The 16,141-nt window shown below is 44.2% G+C and overlaps 1 protein-coding gene across 5 annotated transcripts in view; it reads right to left on the bottom strand.

Moving 5' to 3' along the window:
* Positions 1-16,141, bottom strand: part of LOC141130158 (uncharacterized) — a 71,809-nt gene that overhangs the window by 35,936 nt on the left and 19,732 nt on the right. For all 5 annotated transcript variants that reach the window (XR_012242023.1, XR_012242017.1, XM_073618110.1 and 2 more), the window contains exons 2-5: positions 12,888-13,187; positions 9,326-9,592; positions 4,190-4,459; positions 3,687-3,785 (exon numbers count right to left, since the gene is read on the bottom strand). Coding sequence is in view for 3 of the 5 variants with exons in the window: in XM_073618110.1 (XP_073474211.1) it covers positions 3,687-3,785; positions 4,190-4,459; positions 9,326-9,592; positions 12,888-13,187 (936 nt within the window). In the remaining 2 variants the exon portion in view is untranslated. The remainder of the gene's footprint in view (positions 1-3,686; positions 3,786-4,189; positions 4,460-9,325; positions 9,593-12,887; positions 13,188-16,141) is intronic.

The following is a 16,141-nucleotide window of genomic DNA, read 5'->3' as shown; positions in this document are numbered from 1 at the left end:
CACACAGGGTGCAGGGTTCAGAAGTGCATTACACACAGGGTACAGGGGTCAACATTGTGTTACACACAGGGATCAGGAGTGTGTTACACACAGGGTACAGGGTTCAGGAGTGTGTTACACACAGGGTACAGGGTTCAGGAGTAAGTTACACACAGGGTACAGGGTTCAGGAGTGTGTTACACACAGGGTACAAGGTTCAGGAGTGTGTTACACACAGGGTACAGGGTTCAGAGTGCATATCACAGAGGCCAGTTTACAAAAATGACATTCCCACCAAATTTCCCCTACCCACCCTGTACAGAGCCTCCCTATCCCAAATTCCCCACAACCCTAAAATTGTATATATATATATATATATAAAGTGCGCTTGTAAGACCGCTATGCAAATACGGTGTGACAGAAAGTATTGCAAGGACCGTCATTTTATTTTCTAGGGTGTTAGAAAAAAATATATATAATGTTTGGGGGTTCTAAGTAATTTTCTAGCAAAAAAAAAAAAAAAAGTTTTTAACTTATAAACACCAAATCTCAGAAAAAAGGCTTGGTGATTAAATGTGTAATGCTGCGTACACACGATCGGACTTTACAGCATACTTGGTCCGGCGTACCGGATTTAGTCGGACAATTCGACCGTTTGTGGGCTCCAGCCGACTTTGTTTTCTCAAAAGTTTGACGGACTTAGATTTGAAACATGTTTCAAATCTATCCCCCGGACTCGAGTCCGGTTGAAAAGTCCGCTCGTCTGTATGCTAGTCCAATGGACAGAAATCGACGCTAGGGCAGCTATTGGCTACTGGCTATGAACTTCCTTGTTTTAGTCCGGTTGTACATCATCACGTACAAATCCGTTGGACTTTAGTTGATCGTGTGTAGGCAAGTTCGTTCATTCGGAAAGTCCGTCGAAAAGTCCGCCGGGCAAAGTATGCCGTAAAGTCCGGTCGTGTGTACGCGGCATTACATTTACTTAGATGTTTTGTGAAATGTTAAAACCAATGTGGAAAAGAATCATATGTGATTTGTACGGACATATTTGGTATCTATTTACTCCACAGAACTTTTTTCACAAAAAATAAGTATGATATGGCATTTGCGTGCACTGAAATTCATTTTGGTGTATTTTTTCCTGAAAATATATACAATTTAACAATATAAAAAAATTGCAAATATCTCTCTCTCTCACTTTTTTCACTTCTTTTACCCTCATATGCAACACTCGCCAGTTGCTCTTTTCTCTCCATCACTCATTTTTGATTTTTACTCTCATTTGATGTATACAATATATAAACAAAAGATTACAACATTCATACAGTTCTTGCTTTGACTACTCTGACCACCTGTTTATATATTTTTGATTTTATGGAGTTTGTACATCCATTCTTAGACCTATTATTTAACTACAATCTGGGTATCTGCTACAGGTGCGGTCCTCTTTGCCTGTCACGCCCTGAGGGGCACTTACACGTGTGACTCCTTGTAAGCCATACCTCTGAGGTGCTGTCTCTCTCCTGGTTGCCATCTGACCGGGGAGTGTGCAGGATCATTCCTGACAAGGTTTTAAGGGATTTCTGTGTAGGAGACCTCTTTTCCGAATACATTAATTCATTAGCAAACTAATCCTCTGAAGAAGACCCCAATATATGGGTCGAAACGCGTCAGACTTGTAAATACAATTGACTTTCTGATATGTAATGTTATGTATAATTTTTTGTTTACAATCTTTGTATTTGGAATTGCTTTTATTCTCCTACCAGAGCTCATATTTTAACTACCATGGTATTATCTTGTGTACAAATGAATAAAATACCTTTTCTATATATAAAGTGGGGACAGAAAGTATTCAGACCCCCTTAAATTTTTCACTGTTTGTTATGTTGCAGCCATTTGCTAAAATCATTTAAGTTCATTTTTTCCTCATTAATGTACACACAGCACCCCATATTGACAGAAAAACACAGAATTGTTGACACTTTTGCAACTGAAATATCACATGGTCCTAAGCATTCAGACCCTTTGCTGTGACACTCATATTTAACTCAGGTGCTGTCCATTTCTTCTGATCATCCTTGAGATGGTTCTACACCTTCATTTGAGTCCAGCTGTGTTTGATTATACTGATTGGACTTAATTAGGAAAGCCACACACCTGTCTATATAAGACCTTACAGCTCACAGTGCATGTCAGAGCAAATGAGAATCATGAGGTCAAAGGAACTGCCTGAAGAGCTCAGAGACAGAATTGTGGCAAGGCACAGATCTGGCCAAGGTTACAAAAAAATTTCTGCTGCACTTAAGGTTCCTAAGAGCACAGTGGCCTCCATAATCCTTAAATGGAAGACGTTTGGGACGACCAGAACCCTTCCTAGAGCTGGCCGTCCAGCCAAACTGAGCTATCGGGGGAGGAGAGCCTTGATGAGAGAGGTAAAGAAGAACCCAAAGATCACTGTGGCTGAGCTCCAGAGATGCAGTCGGGAGAAAGTTGTAGAAAGTCAACCATCACTGCAGCCCTCCACCAGTCGGGGCTTTATGGCAGAGTGGCCGATGGAAGCCTCTCCTCAGTGCAAGACACATGAAAGCCCACATGGAGTTTGCTAAAAAAACACCCGAAGCACTCCAAGATGGTGAGAAATAAGATTCTCTGGTCTGATGAGACCAAGATAGAACTTTTTGGCGTTAATTCTAAGCGGTATGTGTGGAGAAAACCAGGCACTGGTCATCACCTGTCCAATACAGTCCCAACAGTGAAGCATGGTGGTGGCAGCATCATGCTGCGGGGGTGTTTTTCAGCTGCAGGGACAGGACGACTGGTTGCAATCGAGGGAAAGATGAATGCGGCCAAGTACAGGGATATCCTGGATGAAAACCTCCAGAGTGCTCAGGACCTCAGACTGGGCCGAAGGTTTACCTTCCAACAAGACAATGACCCTAAGCACACAGCTAAAATAATGAAGGAGTGGCTTCACAACTCCGTGACTGTTCTTGAATGGCCCAGCCAAAGCCCTGACTTAAACCCATTTGAGCATCTCTGGAGAGACCTAAAAATGGCCGTCCACCAACGTTTACCATCCAACCTGACAGAACTGGAGAGGATCTGCAAGGAGGAATGGCAGAGGATCCCCAAATCCAGGTGTGAAAAACTTGTTGCATCTTTCCCAAAAAGACTCATGGCTGTATTAGATCAAAAGGGGGCTTCTACTAAATACTGAGCAAAGGGTCTGAATACTTAGGACCATGTGATATTTCAGTTTTTCTTTTTTAATAAATCTGCAAAAATGTCAACAATTCTGTGTTTTTCTGTCAATATGGGGTGCTGTGTGTACATTAATGAGGAAAAAAAAGGAACCCTAAATGATTTTAGCAAATGGCTGCAATATAACAAAGAGTGAGAAGTTTAAGGGGGTCTGAATACTTTCCGTCCCCACTGTATATCACTCTATTGAATTACTTACCTTGCTGCTAAAAAAAAAACCCTGGGGGAGCCTTCCCATTTTGCAACTATATTTTTATTCTATATACCCTCTGTGTTCAGAATATATATAATGTTCTGCAGGTTTTAAGCAGTTTTATGGCCAATAATGCATAATCTTTCGCAATTTTCCAGGCACCTATTTAGTATCTATGTACTCTAAAAAAAAGTTTTGAGTCTCACTGGAGTCATTGCAAAGCTCTGACAGAGACCGATTTTCTTACCATCCAGACAGATGATCAGCACAGCACACTCTTTTAGGAACCCGAGAAAATTGTCTGCAATAGTGAAGATTCTGTTGATCAGGCAGAGTATCTTGTCCACTAAATCAAAGAAAAAGCATAAACAAACTTTAATGAAAAGCAACATCTGATCTGAATAGGTAGATCACAATATTATTATACATTTTTTTATAGCTCTGACCTATGCCACAGTGCTGTACAGAGAACACTGAGTCAGTCCCACCAGTCTCTGTACCAGAAGAGCTTACACTCTAATGCCCCCCACAGTCACACACTATTATTATTATACATTTATATAGCTCTAACGTATACTGAAGTGCTGTACAGAGAAACTGAGCCAATCACATCAGACTCTGGATCACAGCCTCAACTGTATTTAAGTTACTGCACATTTACAGTAGTTCGGAAAGGCATGAATTGCATGGACCAGGGCCCTAAGTGGGTGGCCCCCACAGATTTAAATGCATGGCTTTTATTGAACCAACCTGTAGAACGGTTGTGATTTGGACACCTCCACTTGGTAAGTGGGCAGATGGAATGCGAGCCGTCGGTACTGTTAACGGTGTCACGATGTTCAGGACCACGATGTTGATGAGCATCGCTCTGTAGAGTCTTCTTTGTATTGTCCTCGTCTTTCTGCTTCTCTTTTCTCAACTTCTTGTAAATAAATTCCTTAGATAGGATGCACAAGGCAAAGAACCAGTGACACAGGAAAGCGATCACAATCAGCCTTATTACCATCTCCTTCAGGGTTACTAGAGAGGAACACAAAGAATGCAATGACTCGGTGGGGCTTCACACTCCAAGGAACAGAGCCAAACAAGTCAAAACTACATTTACTATTTTTTATTAAAGCAGAATAACATGTACAAAATTGTATCCATTCACCCATAATCCATTAAAGGTAAAATGGAGAAAACAATTCAGCAATTATTATGTATTTAAAAGGGAAATGATCTAATCCACTGGTCTCCAAACTGTGGACCTGCAGGCCTGAGGTGGCCCTTTTCTTGACTTTATCCAGCCCTTGGGGCACTATTCCTTCCATTGATAGATACCAATGATGGAGCACTATTCCTCCCACTGATAGATACCAATGATGGGACACTATTCCTCCCACTGATAGATACCAATGATGGGACACTATTCCTCCCACTGATAGATACCAATGATGGGACACTATTCCTCCCACTGATAGATACCAATGATGGGACACTATTCCTCCCACTGATAGATACCAATCATGGGACACTATTCCTCCCACTGATACCAATGATGGGACACTATTCCTTCCATTGATAGATACCAATGATGGGACACTATTCCTCCCCCTGATAGATACCAATGATGGGACACTATTCCTCCCACGGACACCAATAATGGGACACTATTCCTCCCACTGACACCAATGATGGGGCACTATTCCTCCCACTGACACCAATGATGGGGCACTATTCCTCCCACTGATAGATACCAATGATGGGACACTATTCCTTCCACTGATAGATACTAATGATGGGACACTATTCCTCCTACTGATACCAATGATGGGACACTATTCCTCCCACTGATAGATACCAATGATGGGACACTATTCCTCCCACTGACACCAATGATGGGACACTATTCCTCCCACTGATACCAATGATGGGACACTATTCCTCCCACTGACACCAATGATGGGACACTATTCCTCCCACTGATACCAATGATGGGACACTATTCCTCCCACTGACACCAATGATGGGGCACTATTCCTCCCACTGACCCCAATGATGGGGCACTATTCCTCCCACTGATAGATACCAACGATGGGACACTATTCCTTCCACTGATAGATACGAATGATGGGACACTATTCCTCCTACTGATAGATACCAATGATGGGACACTATTCCTCAGACTGACACCAATGATGGGACACTATTCCTCCCACTGATACCAATGATGGGACACTATTCCTCCCACTGATACCAATGATGGGACACTATTCCTCCCACTGATACCAATGATGGGGAACTATTCCTCCCACTGATACCAATGATGGGGAACTATTCCTCCCACTGATAGATACCAGTGATGGGGCACTATTCCTTCCACTGATAGATACCAGTGATGGGGCACTATTCCTTCCACTGATAGATACCAATGATGGGGAACTATTCCTCCCACTGATAGATACCAGTGATGGGGCACTATTCCTCCCACTGATAGATACCAATGATGGGGCACTATTCCTCCCACTAATACCAATGATGGGACACTATTCCTCCCACTAATACCAATGATGGGACACTATTCCTCCCACTGATAGATACCAGTGATGGGGCACTATTCCTCACACTGATACCAATGATGGGACACTATTCCTCCCACTAATACCAATGATGGGACACTATTCCTCCCACTAATACCAATGATGGGACACTATTCCTCCCACTGATAGATACCAGTGATGGGGCACTATTCCTCACACTGATAGATACCAATGATGGGGCACTATTCCTCCCACTAATACCAATGATGGGGCACTATTCTTCCCACTGATACCAACAATGGGGCACTATTTAGCAAAAAAATATATAGAGAGAAAACAGCGCCTATTTCTTATATGGTTAAGGTGAAATAGAACAATAGAACAATATAGTAATATATAGCCAATTTAAGGCAACAGCTGCTACCTTAAAACCCGCACCAGGGTTCAAAGAGATAATAAAAAAGAAACAAATATAGGCAGCGCTTAAAAAACCTAAATAATAAAATCAAGGTTAAAAATATCAAACATAGATATTCATGCAATAAAAGATCACATCAGTGCAAATATGCAAAAGTCCATAATTTGAGCAACATTTAAGTCCACAGGCAGATACAGAACGGGGTTAATTCGTATTAGCAGAGATTGCAAACTGCCACCGACACCACCACATGTGAAGAGAAAGGCGAGTACTCACATCCCCCTCTGAATAAAATTCTTACCAGATGGTATAAGACAATAGGCAAGCAAATACTACTTGTTTAGAACCTTTATAACCGATTTCCCAGGACCAGCTGCATCAATGGATATGGATCATCTAGAGATAGTGCTCATTTCAAATCATAGGGGAAGGAAAGAGACAAATTCCATAGCGTAATCCTGTTAAAAACATTTTATTTCCCCACAACAAACAATAATGGAACACTATTCCTCCCACTGACACCAAAGATGGAGAGCACTATCCCTCCCACAGACACTAATGATGGGGCACTATTCCTCCCAGGACCATCTTTAATATTGATTGGACCCTGGGCAAACATTTTTTTCGGGCCCCCCAATGCAATTTTGCTCTCCACCTGCTTTGAAACATACAGTAAATAGCAGCTAAACTCCAAATCAGTTTAGTGCAGCAGATCAGGCAGCAATTGTGATTGGTTGCCAGAGGTTAAAGCATAACATTACTGCTCACTGATTAGTTGCTGGAGGTTACAGCACATCATTTCTGCTTGTTGATTGGTTTTGGTTGCTAGAGGTTACTGCACATTATTACCGCTCACCCATTGGTTGCTGGGGCTAGGGGGGTGTGGGCAGTGGTGGTGGATTGGTATCAGTGGCATGGGGAGGGGGAGATTGGAGGGTGTGATCAGTGTAAGTGGGGGTTAGAGAGAGAGAGGGTGAGCTAGGGTGGTAAGAGAGAAGTGGCGAAAGAGGGGGGGGGGTAGTTAGAGGGAAGGGGGGTGAGTGAAAAAGAGAGGGTGAGAGAAAGAGTTGGAAGAGATAGGGTTGCTGAGTTGACCTGCCGATTTTCTCTGGTTTTGTCTTTCGGAGAGAGGGGGTGAGTGGAAGAGAGAGGGGGTGAGATTGGGGATCAGAGAGAGGGGATTGGGGATGAGAGAAAGGGGATTGGGGGTGAGAGAGAAGGGATTGGGGGAGTGAGAGGGGAGGGGATGAGAGAGATAGGGGAAGTTGGGGATGAGAGAGAGGGGGGATTGGGGATAAGAGAGAAAGAGTGAGGGGATTGGGGATGAAAGAGAAAGAGGGGATTGGGGATAAGAGAGAGGGGGGAATGAGAGAGGGAGTTTGGGGATGAGAGAAGGGATTGGGGATTAGAGAGGGGGGATGAGAATGAGAGAGGGGTGAGAGGGGAGGATGAGAGAGGGGGCTTTAGACCTGGCTGCAGTCCCTTCTGTGCACCCCCTGTCACAGTCTGTGTATTGGTGTGTATGATGCCTGGTACCTCCTTCCACAGGACGTTCACGTTGGACAGCAGCAGGCAGGGCCCTTCTCCTTCTGGGTGGTGAGGATGGGGGTGCTCTGCTCGTTCCAGCAGATACTTCCTAGATTGGGGACTGTCCCGGGTAGCACTAGCAGTCCCTGTCTGCATGTGCATGCACCTCCCGCCGGTCCCCGGGGGGCCCGATCCGCCTGTCCTCTGGGCCACTGTCCAAGCTTGGAGAGGTGGTTGGAGGAATCCAGCCTCTGGGTGGCGCCGCCGCATCGGGGTTGCGCCTGCCGCTCCTCACCTTCTGGTGGTCGGGAAGCTCTTTTTCCTCCCGGGCTCTCGCTTCTCCTTGCTCCCAGTCCTGGACTACCCATGCCAAGGGGCTCAAGAAACAGCTGCTTTGGGCCCCTCAACAATGACAGGGCCCTGGGCAGCTGCCCCTTTTGCCCCGCGTTAAAGAGGGCCCTGATTCCTCCCACTGATACCAATGATGGGGAACTATTCCGCCACTGATACAAGGCATAGTTCTTCCAACTGATACCAAACATTGCGCACTATTACTCCCACTGATACCAAAGATGGGGCACTATTCCTTCCACTGGTACCAATGACGGGGCACTATTCCTTCCACTGACACCAATTATGGGGCACTTTTCCTTCCACTGGTACCAATGACGGGGCACTATTCCTTCCAGTGAAACCAATGATGGGGTGCTATTCCTTCCATTAATACCAATGATGAGGCATCATTCCTTCCAGCAATAGGGTACTATTCGTTCCACTGATAGCAATGATGGGGCACTATTCCTTCCAGTGAAACCAATGATGGGGTGCTATTCCTTCCATTAATACCAATGATGGGGCACCATTGCATCCAGTAATAGGGTACTATTCCTTACACTGACACCAATGATGGGGCAATGATGAGCTCTCAAGAGCCTGCCTTCATTTCCTGTCTGTATGATTTCAGTCATCATCAACCCCTTTTCTTCTGATCTATACTGTCGTTGCCCATCCCTCACAGCTTTTTTGGCCTTCAATCCTATGAAAGAACCCATCCCCGGCATCCCTTTAGATGTGCATTCACAGTCAACTGATCAGCAGATTGCACATCTACAGTCTTTAGCACCCAGTGGCCAGCAGGGAGGAGCCTACATGGATGCCAGGAATGTGTTTTTTCATGGGACTCTCCCACCAAACTCAGAGCAAAGAGCATCAGACGGACCTAGTGATTACCTCATTGGGTCTCAAAAGAAGTATTTCTTTAAAACAAAATGATTTCACAGCAGAATTGTAATTGCATGTTGAAGAAGGGGAAGAGGTGGGAACGAGGGAAGGTATTATAGGGGTAAACTACACTTCAGCTTTAGGGCCTGTGTTACAGTAAGCAACCAGTTTCAGTCTTACAGCATAGGAATAATGTACCTGGAGGTAGAAGTTCAATACCAGAGGATGTCTGGAAGCTGATCGCATTTGCCACCATACAGGAGAATATACCGGGATGCCAGCCATCCATAGACAGAGAGCTGGAGTTGTACAGGCTGGTGACATTTTGTATTTTCTCATTATTATTCCTGAGTAGTGTGAAGTTGAATGGACCATCGCCCTCAGCTTGGCATGTGAAGGTGACCAGACATTGGCTACCGTTTACTATCGCCTCTTGTTTCAGCAAGACCGGTTCCTTCACCGGAGCTGCAGAGAAAAAAAAAAAGAGAAAAAAAAAAAAATACGAAACATATCAACAGCAAGTTCTAGAAACATTCCCCGCCTGGAACATTAGCTGAACATTTGTTATCAATAGTGCTATCTAAAATCTATGAAAACCCAAGAACAAAAATGTGATGTATTAGAGCTTACAAGTTTTAAGATGTTGTGGCTGCATACCTGTGACTTTCTCCCACCTACCTACATACCTGCAGCAGACCTCCGACATACCTGCAGGATACTCCCTATCTACCTACATACTTGCCGCATTCTCCAAACTATATACCTGCTGGATACTCCTCATCTACCTACTGTACATACCTGCAGCATACTTTTAGGAATCAGCCAGGTGCACATTGTTACGATGTAGATGTGTGATGGTTCTGAGGAATGGATTGGCTAGGTTTTCCCACCAATTTTCCAGGGATCTACATAAAAGGGGCTCACTGACATGGCCTGGGGGAGCTGCTGGGTAACACTGGTAAGATGTAGGCTGTTACTCTGTTGGCCTGTGCCCCCATCTGGGGGGGGGGGGGGGACCAGTCGGGATTCCCTGAGGGGTTGGGAATCTGAGGACTCTATTGACTCTTAAGCTGGCCGTAGACGGTTTGAATGTCGGCTGGTTCCTGCTTAACCATAGCATTTGGGTTGGGTTGAATGTACCCAAGGTGATCAATCAACTTGGGAACAACCAGCCTGCCAGATTTTTATGTGTAATTACTGCTAGCAGCTGTTATAGCTGCTTGCAATAATCACTGTCTTCTCTTGGTGGGGACGGCTTACCCACTGGGAGAGGACAATGGCTCAGCGTGAGGGATTCCCCTATCAACACTGTTTGTGTTGATGGGGGAATAGAGGAGTCAATCCATGGTTGAGTTACCTCAGGAGAATAACAGTAAGTACAGTGGTTGGAGGAGAGCATTTCCTGTACCCCATAGCAACCATGGGAGGGTCATTGGGAGAGAGGTGACATGAACTGCTGGATTGGTGGAGCTGGTACAGCCCCAGCAGTAATGGCCTCAAAGAGCTGCACAACTGGGAGTGGGAGTGGTGTCTTCTAAAGTATACCAGCAGGGCCGCCAATAAGGGGGTACCACCGGTCCTCCTGTAGGGGGCCGGAGACCCGTCAGTTAACAGGGGGGCCCGGCCAGCCAGAAGCTTCAGGCTATCATTCTCCATCTGCTCTGTTCCAGCCTCTCCAGCTTTGTGTTGGCTCTCCTCTTTACTGCAATATATCAAGCCCTCTTCAGTCCCATAACCTTGCGCTCCTTTCCGGGACACTTCACCTTTGTTCCTGATAAGTTTCTTTCATTTATTCTGGGCTCATTTCCCTCTGTGTACACATTTCTCATGGCTGGTATAATCCTGCAGTAAGTCAGTTTGCTCCTTGCACAAGATCCTGCTATCCTATCCTATTCTCGTTCATTTTATCCTCGCTCCTGTATTTTAATTCTGCCCTCCTCATATAAATTACCGTAGCTTCTGGCCTCAGATCTGGTCCCACCTTCACACTGCATGAAGAGTAATCTTAACACTATATTAGTAATTCATTTGCTGATATTGTGGAGTTATATTGTACTGATTATCACATTATTGAGTATTACTCCAGTTCTCTGTTCCGCACTGTAAGGTGTTTCTTGCTATTAGTTTTGTTTTTAGTTTTGTAATAAGTTTCTAGATTGCGGATGGCCTTTCATTTTAATCTTATTTAATCATTGCTTATTATTAGTTTTAACACTTACTAGTAATAAATCATTTTAGTTTGTTCTGGTAGGAATTTTAGGAATCTATTGTATTTTAATGCATCATTATATATGAATATTTTTTAACGAGTGGTACAGCTTAGCCCTTTGCGTTATGTCCTCAGGAGGAGGTTGACATATAGAATAGTGTATCATGATAGGCTGACTTATTGTTAATCAGTAGACACTATATATAATATGCAGATATAATCGATGTCTGTGTTATATAGGGTATATATTAGAATGTTGCCCATGCTGTAGTATTGATGTGCGGTGGAGGTTAGAGCTAAACGCACTCGCAGGGTTAATCCCTGCATATCAGTGGGCTGTTATATAGGTCCGGGACGCCGCGCCGTAAGGCCACGCCCTCAGAGGAAGTCGTGATGACGAAACGCGTCAGTGGGTGACCTTGCGGCGACTGGAAACTATGTGTGCTTTCCACAATCAGGAAGTGACGAACCAGGAAGTATGCGTTGGATGCTGCCGTCCTATTGTGTGAGTCTTATACTACCTGGGTAGTGTTAAATGGTGATCGTTATTTAGTTAACCTCATATGCATACTTACTGATGGAAATGGATAGAATGTACTGATTGAATACTTCAATAAACGTGAGATGAACTTGAAACTCTCTTCTATCCGAGTACCGGTGGAGATTGCAGGACAAAGTGTGACCATTTCCATGATACTGAGGCTGACGGTTGCCCATACATATCAATGCCTGATGTGTTCATCTCTCTGGTGAGTGTGAACCCCAAAGGGGAGTGTGACGCACAGACTTTGGTGTGAGGTGCACTGTCGTTTTACTGTAATAGGATCTTCACTTGTGTATCTTCTGGGACTTTACTCACCATCTATCAACTGAACTTACTTGTGTGGTGTTTTCACATGAAAGCTGGTCATCTACTATTATGACAATAGCGCTGCTGTAGTGATTTTACAAACTTGAGCTGGACTCTGTGTACTATTTTTTCATTACTATTTTAACAATTCATAAAGGGATCGCCTGCAGGAAAGTCTCAGGAATGGTACAGTACATGATACACACACACACGCATGCTTTTGCTAACAGCTGTCCCTCGTTTCCATCTCAAAAAGTTGGGGGGTATGGTTGAGGGTTATGAATTAAGGGAGTAGTGGGCACACTTGCTGAAGGGATGTCACCAATGTGCACGTCCTTTACAATGTACTGGTGCAGAAAATGGTGCTAACTACACCCCCTGCATCAATAAATATCACATACCATGGGGCAAGAGAGTAAGTGGAGGAGAAGACCCATGACTGGCCTGAAAGCTTTAGAAAAGGTAAGCATTTAAAAAAATATATAACACATTAGGGGAACTACAGAGGAGGGAGGGGGAAAAGCCTGGGGATGGTGCGGAGACTGGAGGTAAACAACAGTTGTCCTTCGTTAAAACCAAGGCATCAAAAACAGAAACACATTCTACATTACTGGCCCTGGTTTGGAGTGCTTTGGCCTATATTTGTGTCTCTTTCCAACCTCTCCCATGTTTCATGACTGCCACCTATACACCACACTCACCCATCACCCGGAGATGGATCCGTCCCTTCAGGCTTAAGTTGATCTTGTAGTCAAAAGTTCCGCTGTCCTCCGCTCTTAACTTGTTTAAAAGAAAAGTTCCATTATTTTGGAAGAAGTGGCCACGTTCGGTGTACGGAAATCGCACGTTGCAGACTCCATGACATGTCACAACATAGCCTTTATGGGCTCCATCGCCTCGTATCAAGTCATAAACCGTGTCATTACCAACATTCACTTCAGGAAAGAGCACAGATGAGCCAATCGCGCCGTATAGATGGTGGGTCTCCATAACTTCAACCCCTGCAAAAATAAAACATAGAAAAAGACTTTTGTTCATGTCATAGGGTTGTGCATTCTAATACAAGTCTATAAAGGAGGTGATATGTAGGTCAGAAGGAGGTCCCCTGCAGGTAACATATACCCGTCAATGAATTCTGAACAGAGATGAGCTAAGGTTTGGGCCAAACCCAGTTCAGCCTGAACCCTTGGGAAGCCGTCACAAGATAGCAGGCCCCGGCCCAGTCAGCGGCAGGCAGGTGGCTCTCACTGCCTTTAAAACATATTAAACCGTCATGAGGAACTGCCAGGATATCAGTCAAGCTTTGGGGGAACACCAATCATAGACTACCACCTTGATGAGGTATGTCTGGGCAGCCTAGTCAAGTTAATTAGGGGACGTTCCATTGAAATGTTGAACTTTACCTCAAAATGTTAAAGTAAAGTTGCATCAACTGTTCTAATGCCCCGTACACACGGTCGGATTTTCCGATGGAAAATGTCCGATCGGAGCATGTTGTCGGAAATTCCGACCGTGTGTGGGCTCCATCACACATTTTCCATCGGATCTTCCGACACACAAAGTTGTAGAGCAGGAGATAAAATTTTCCGACAACAAAATCCGTTGTCGGAAATTCCGATCGTGTGTACACAAATCCGACGGACAAAGTGCCACGCATGCTCAGAATAAATAAAGAGATGAAAGCTATTGGCTACTGCCCCGTTTATAGTCCCGACGTACGTGTTTTACGTCACCACGTTTAGAACGATCGGATTTTCTGACAACTTTGTGTGACCGTGTGTATGCAAGACAAGTTTGAGCCAACATCCGTCAGAAAAAATCCTAGGATTTTGTTGTCGGAATGTCCGAACAAAGTCCGACCGTGTGTACGCCCTATTAGTCTGGTCTGAAGTCATTTAATAGCTACTTCTAGCCCTGGCCAATTCTGACATTGCTCTCCTACATGTAAAAAAAAAAATCATTTTTTTTGCTAGAAAAATTACTCAGCTCCCCCAAACATTATATATATTTTTAAGCAGAGGCCCTAGAGAATAAAATGTTGGGTGTTGCAATTTTTTATGGTAACATGGTTTTTGTGCAGCAATTTTTCACATGCAATTTTTTTGGGAGAAAAATACACTTTTATGAATTTTATGGCAAAAAACACAATATATAACCCAATTTTTTGGTAAAATATAAAAGATGATGGTATGGTGAGTAAATAGATACCTAACATGTCACGCTTTAAAATTGTGCATGCTTGTGGAACCGTGTCAAACTATGGTACTTAACCACTTAAGGACCGGAAGATTTTCCCCCTTAATGACCGGGCAATTTTTTTGCGAAACGGCACTGCATCGCTTTAACTGACAATTGCGCGGTCGTGCGACATTGTACCCAAACAAAATTGACATCCTTTTTTTTCCCACAAATAGAGCTTTCTTTTGGTGGTATTTGATCACCTCTGCGGTTTTTATTTTTTGCGCTAATTTTTGCGACAATTTTGAAAAAAAAAAATAATAATAATATTTTTTACTTTTTGCTATAATAAATATCCCCCCCCCCCCAAAAAAATGTAAAAAAAAAAAAAATTCATAATCAGTTTAGGCCACTATGTCTTCTACATAAAAAAAGATCGCAATAAGCATATATTGATTGGTTTGCGCAAAAGTTATAGCGTCTACAAAATAGCGGATAGATTTATGGCATTTTTATTATTATTTTTTTTACTAGTAATGGCGGTGATCAGCGATTTTTAGCGGGACTGCTACATTGCGGCTGACAGATCGGACACTATTGACACTTTTTTGGGACCGGTGACATTTATACAATGATCAGTGCTAAAAATAGCCACTGATTACTGTATAAATGTCACTGTCAGGGAAAGGGATTAACACTAGGGGGCGATCAAGGGGTTAGGTGTTCCCTAGGGAGGTGTTTCTAACTGTGGGGGGAGTGTACTGCTGTTCCTGATCACCAGGAACAGCAGATCTGTCTCTACTTCCCTAACAGAATAAGGATCTGTCTGTTTTCATTCACAGATCCCCGTTCTGTCTCTCTCAGGAGTGATTGCGGGTCGTCGCCAGACATCACGGCCGCCGGCAACGCGCATTGGCTCCGACGTCGCGCAGTAGCGCGGGTGCCCCCTATACACCTTAAAGCAGCTTCCGTGCAGCCATGTTCTCCCAATTGTGCTTTTCGTCATCCTATCACTTGGGTTTCTGATGGAGACTACAGGTGGACATTACTCAAGTATGATCCGCTGTTGTCACCATCAAGAAGGCCGCTCTGAGAAATGCCATGCATCCATCTCTGGAGTGCATGTTGTCAGGAGAGGCTGCAGGAGACCAGCAGATCTAGGATACAATAAAAGGATGGAAAAAAAAAAATGTGAAAGTACAGTATTATGTAATAGTGTAATAGTGCACTATAGAGGACACCAGCAGGCACCACCTATAACTGAAATGTAATTTCGGTGGATTGACCCCAGAATACTAGTATAAATACATTTTCACATTTCAACCACTTCCCGCCCAAGGTAGGTCATATGACGTCCTTGACTTTGTGCGGGTATATCTGAATGATGGGTGCAGCTACAGACATCATTCAGATAGCCGTCGATTTTCTACACCATAAGAATGATGATAGTGGCTGTTCTGCCGCTTGATCGTTCTTATGGGCGGCGAGAGGGGACGCCCCCCCTCCCGCCGCCCTCTGGTGCTTGTACCGATTTACCGCAGCGATCGGTGAGTCGGACACAGGATCCGTTGGCCCCGGATGGTGACGATAGAGATTTCCGGCGGACCAGATGGTCGCCGGTGTCTCTATGATCGCTCGGAGGTGGGATTTTATGACGTCACGCCCAGCCTCTGCATTCAAACGAATGACGCCGCCTCTGCTGGGAAGCCGAGATCGTTTATTTTATTTTTTTTATTTCAGCTGTTCCAGCCTAGAGGTGAGATGTGGGGTCTTATTG

Source organism: Aquarana catesbeiana, linkage group LG01 (assembly GCF_042186555.1).
Source record: "Aquarana catesbeiana isolate 2022-GZ linkage group LG01, ASM4218655v1, whole genome shotgun sequence".
NCBI lineage: Eukaryota > Metazoa > Chordata > Amphibia > Anura > Ranidae > Aquarana > Aquarana catesbeiana.
The sequence above is the reverse complement of the archived record's forward strand: the minus strand, read 5'-3'. Positions and strand labels throughout refer to the sequence as shown.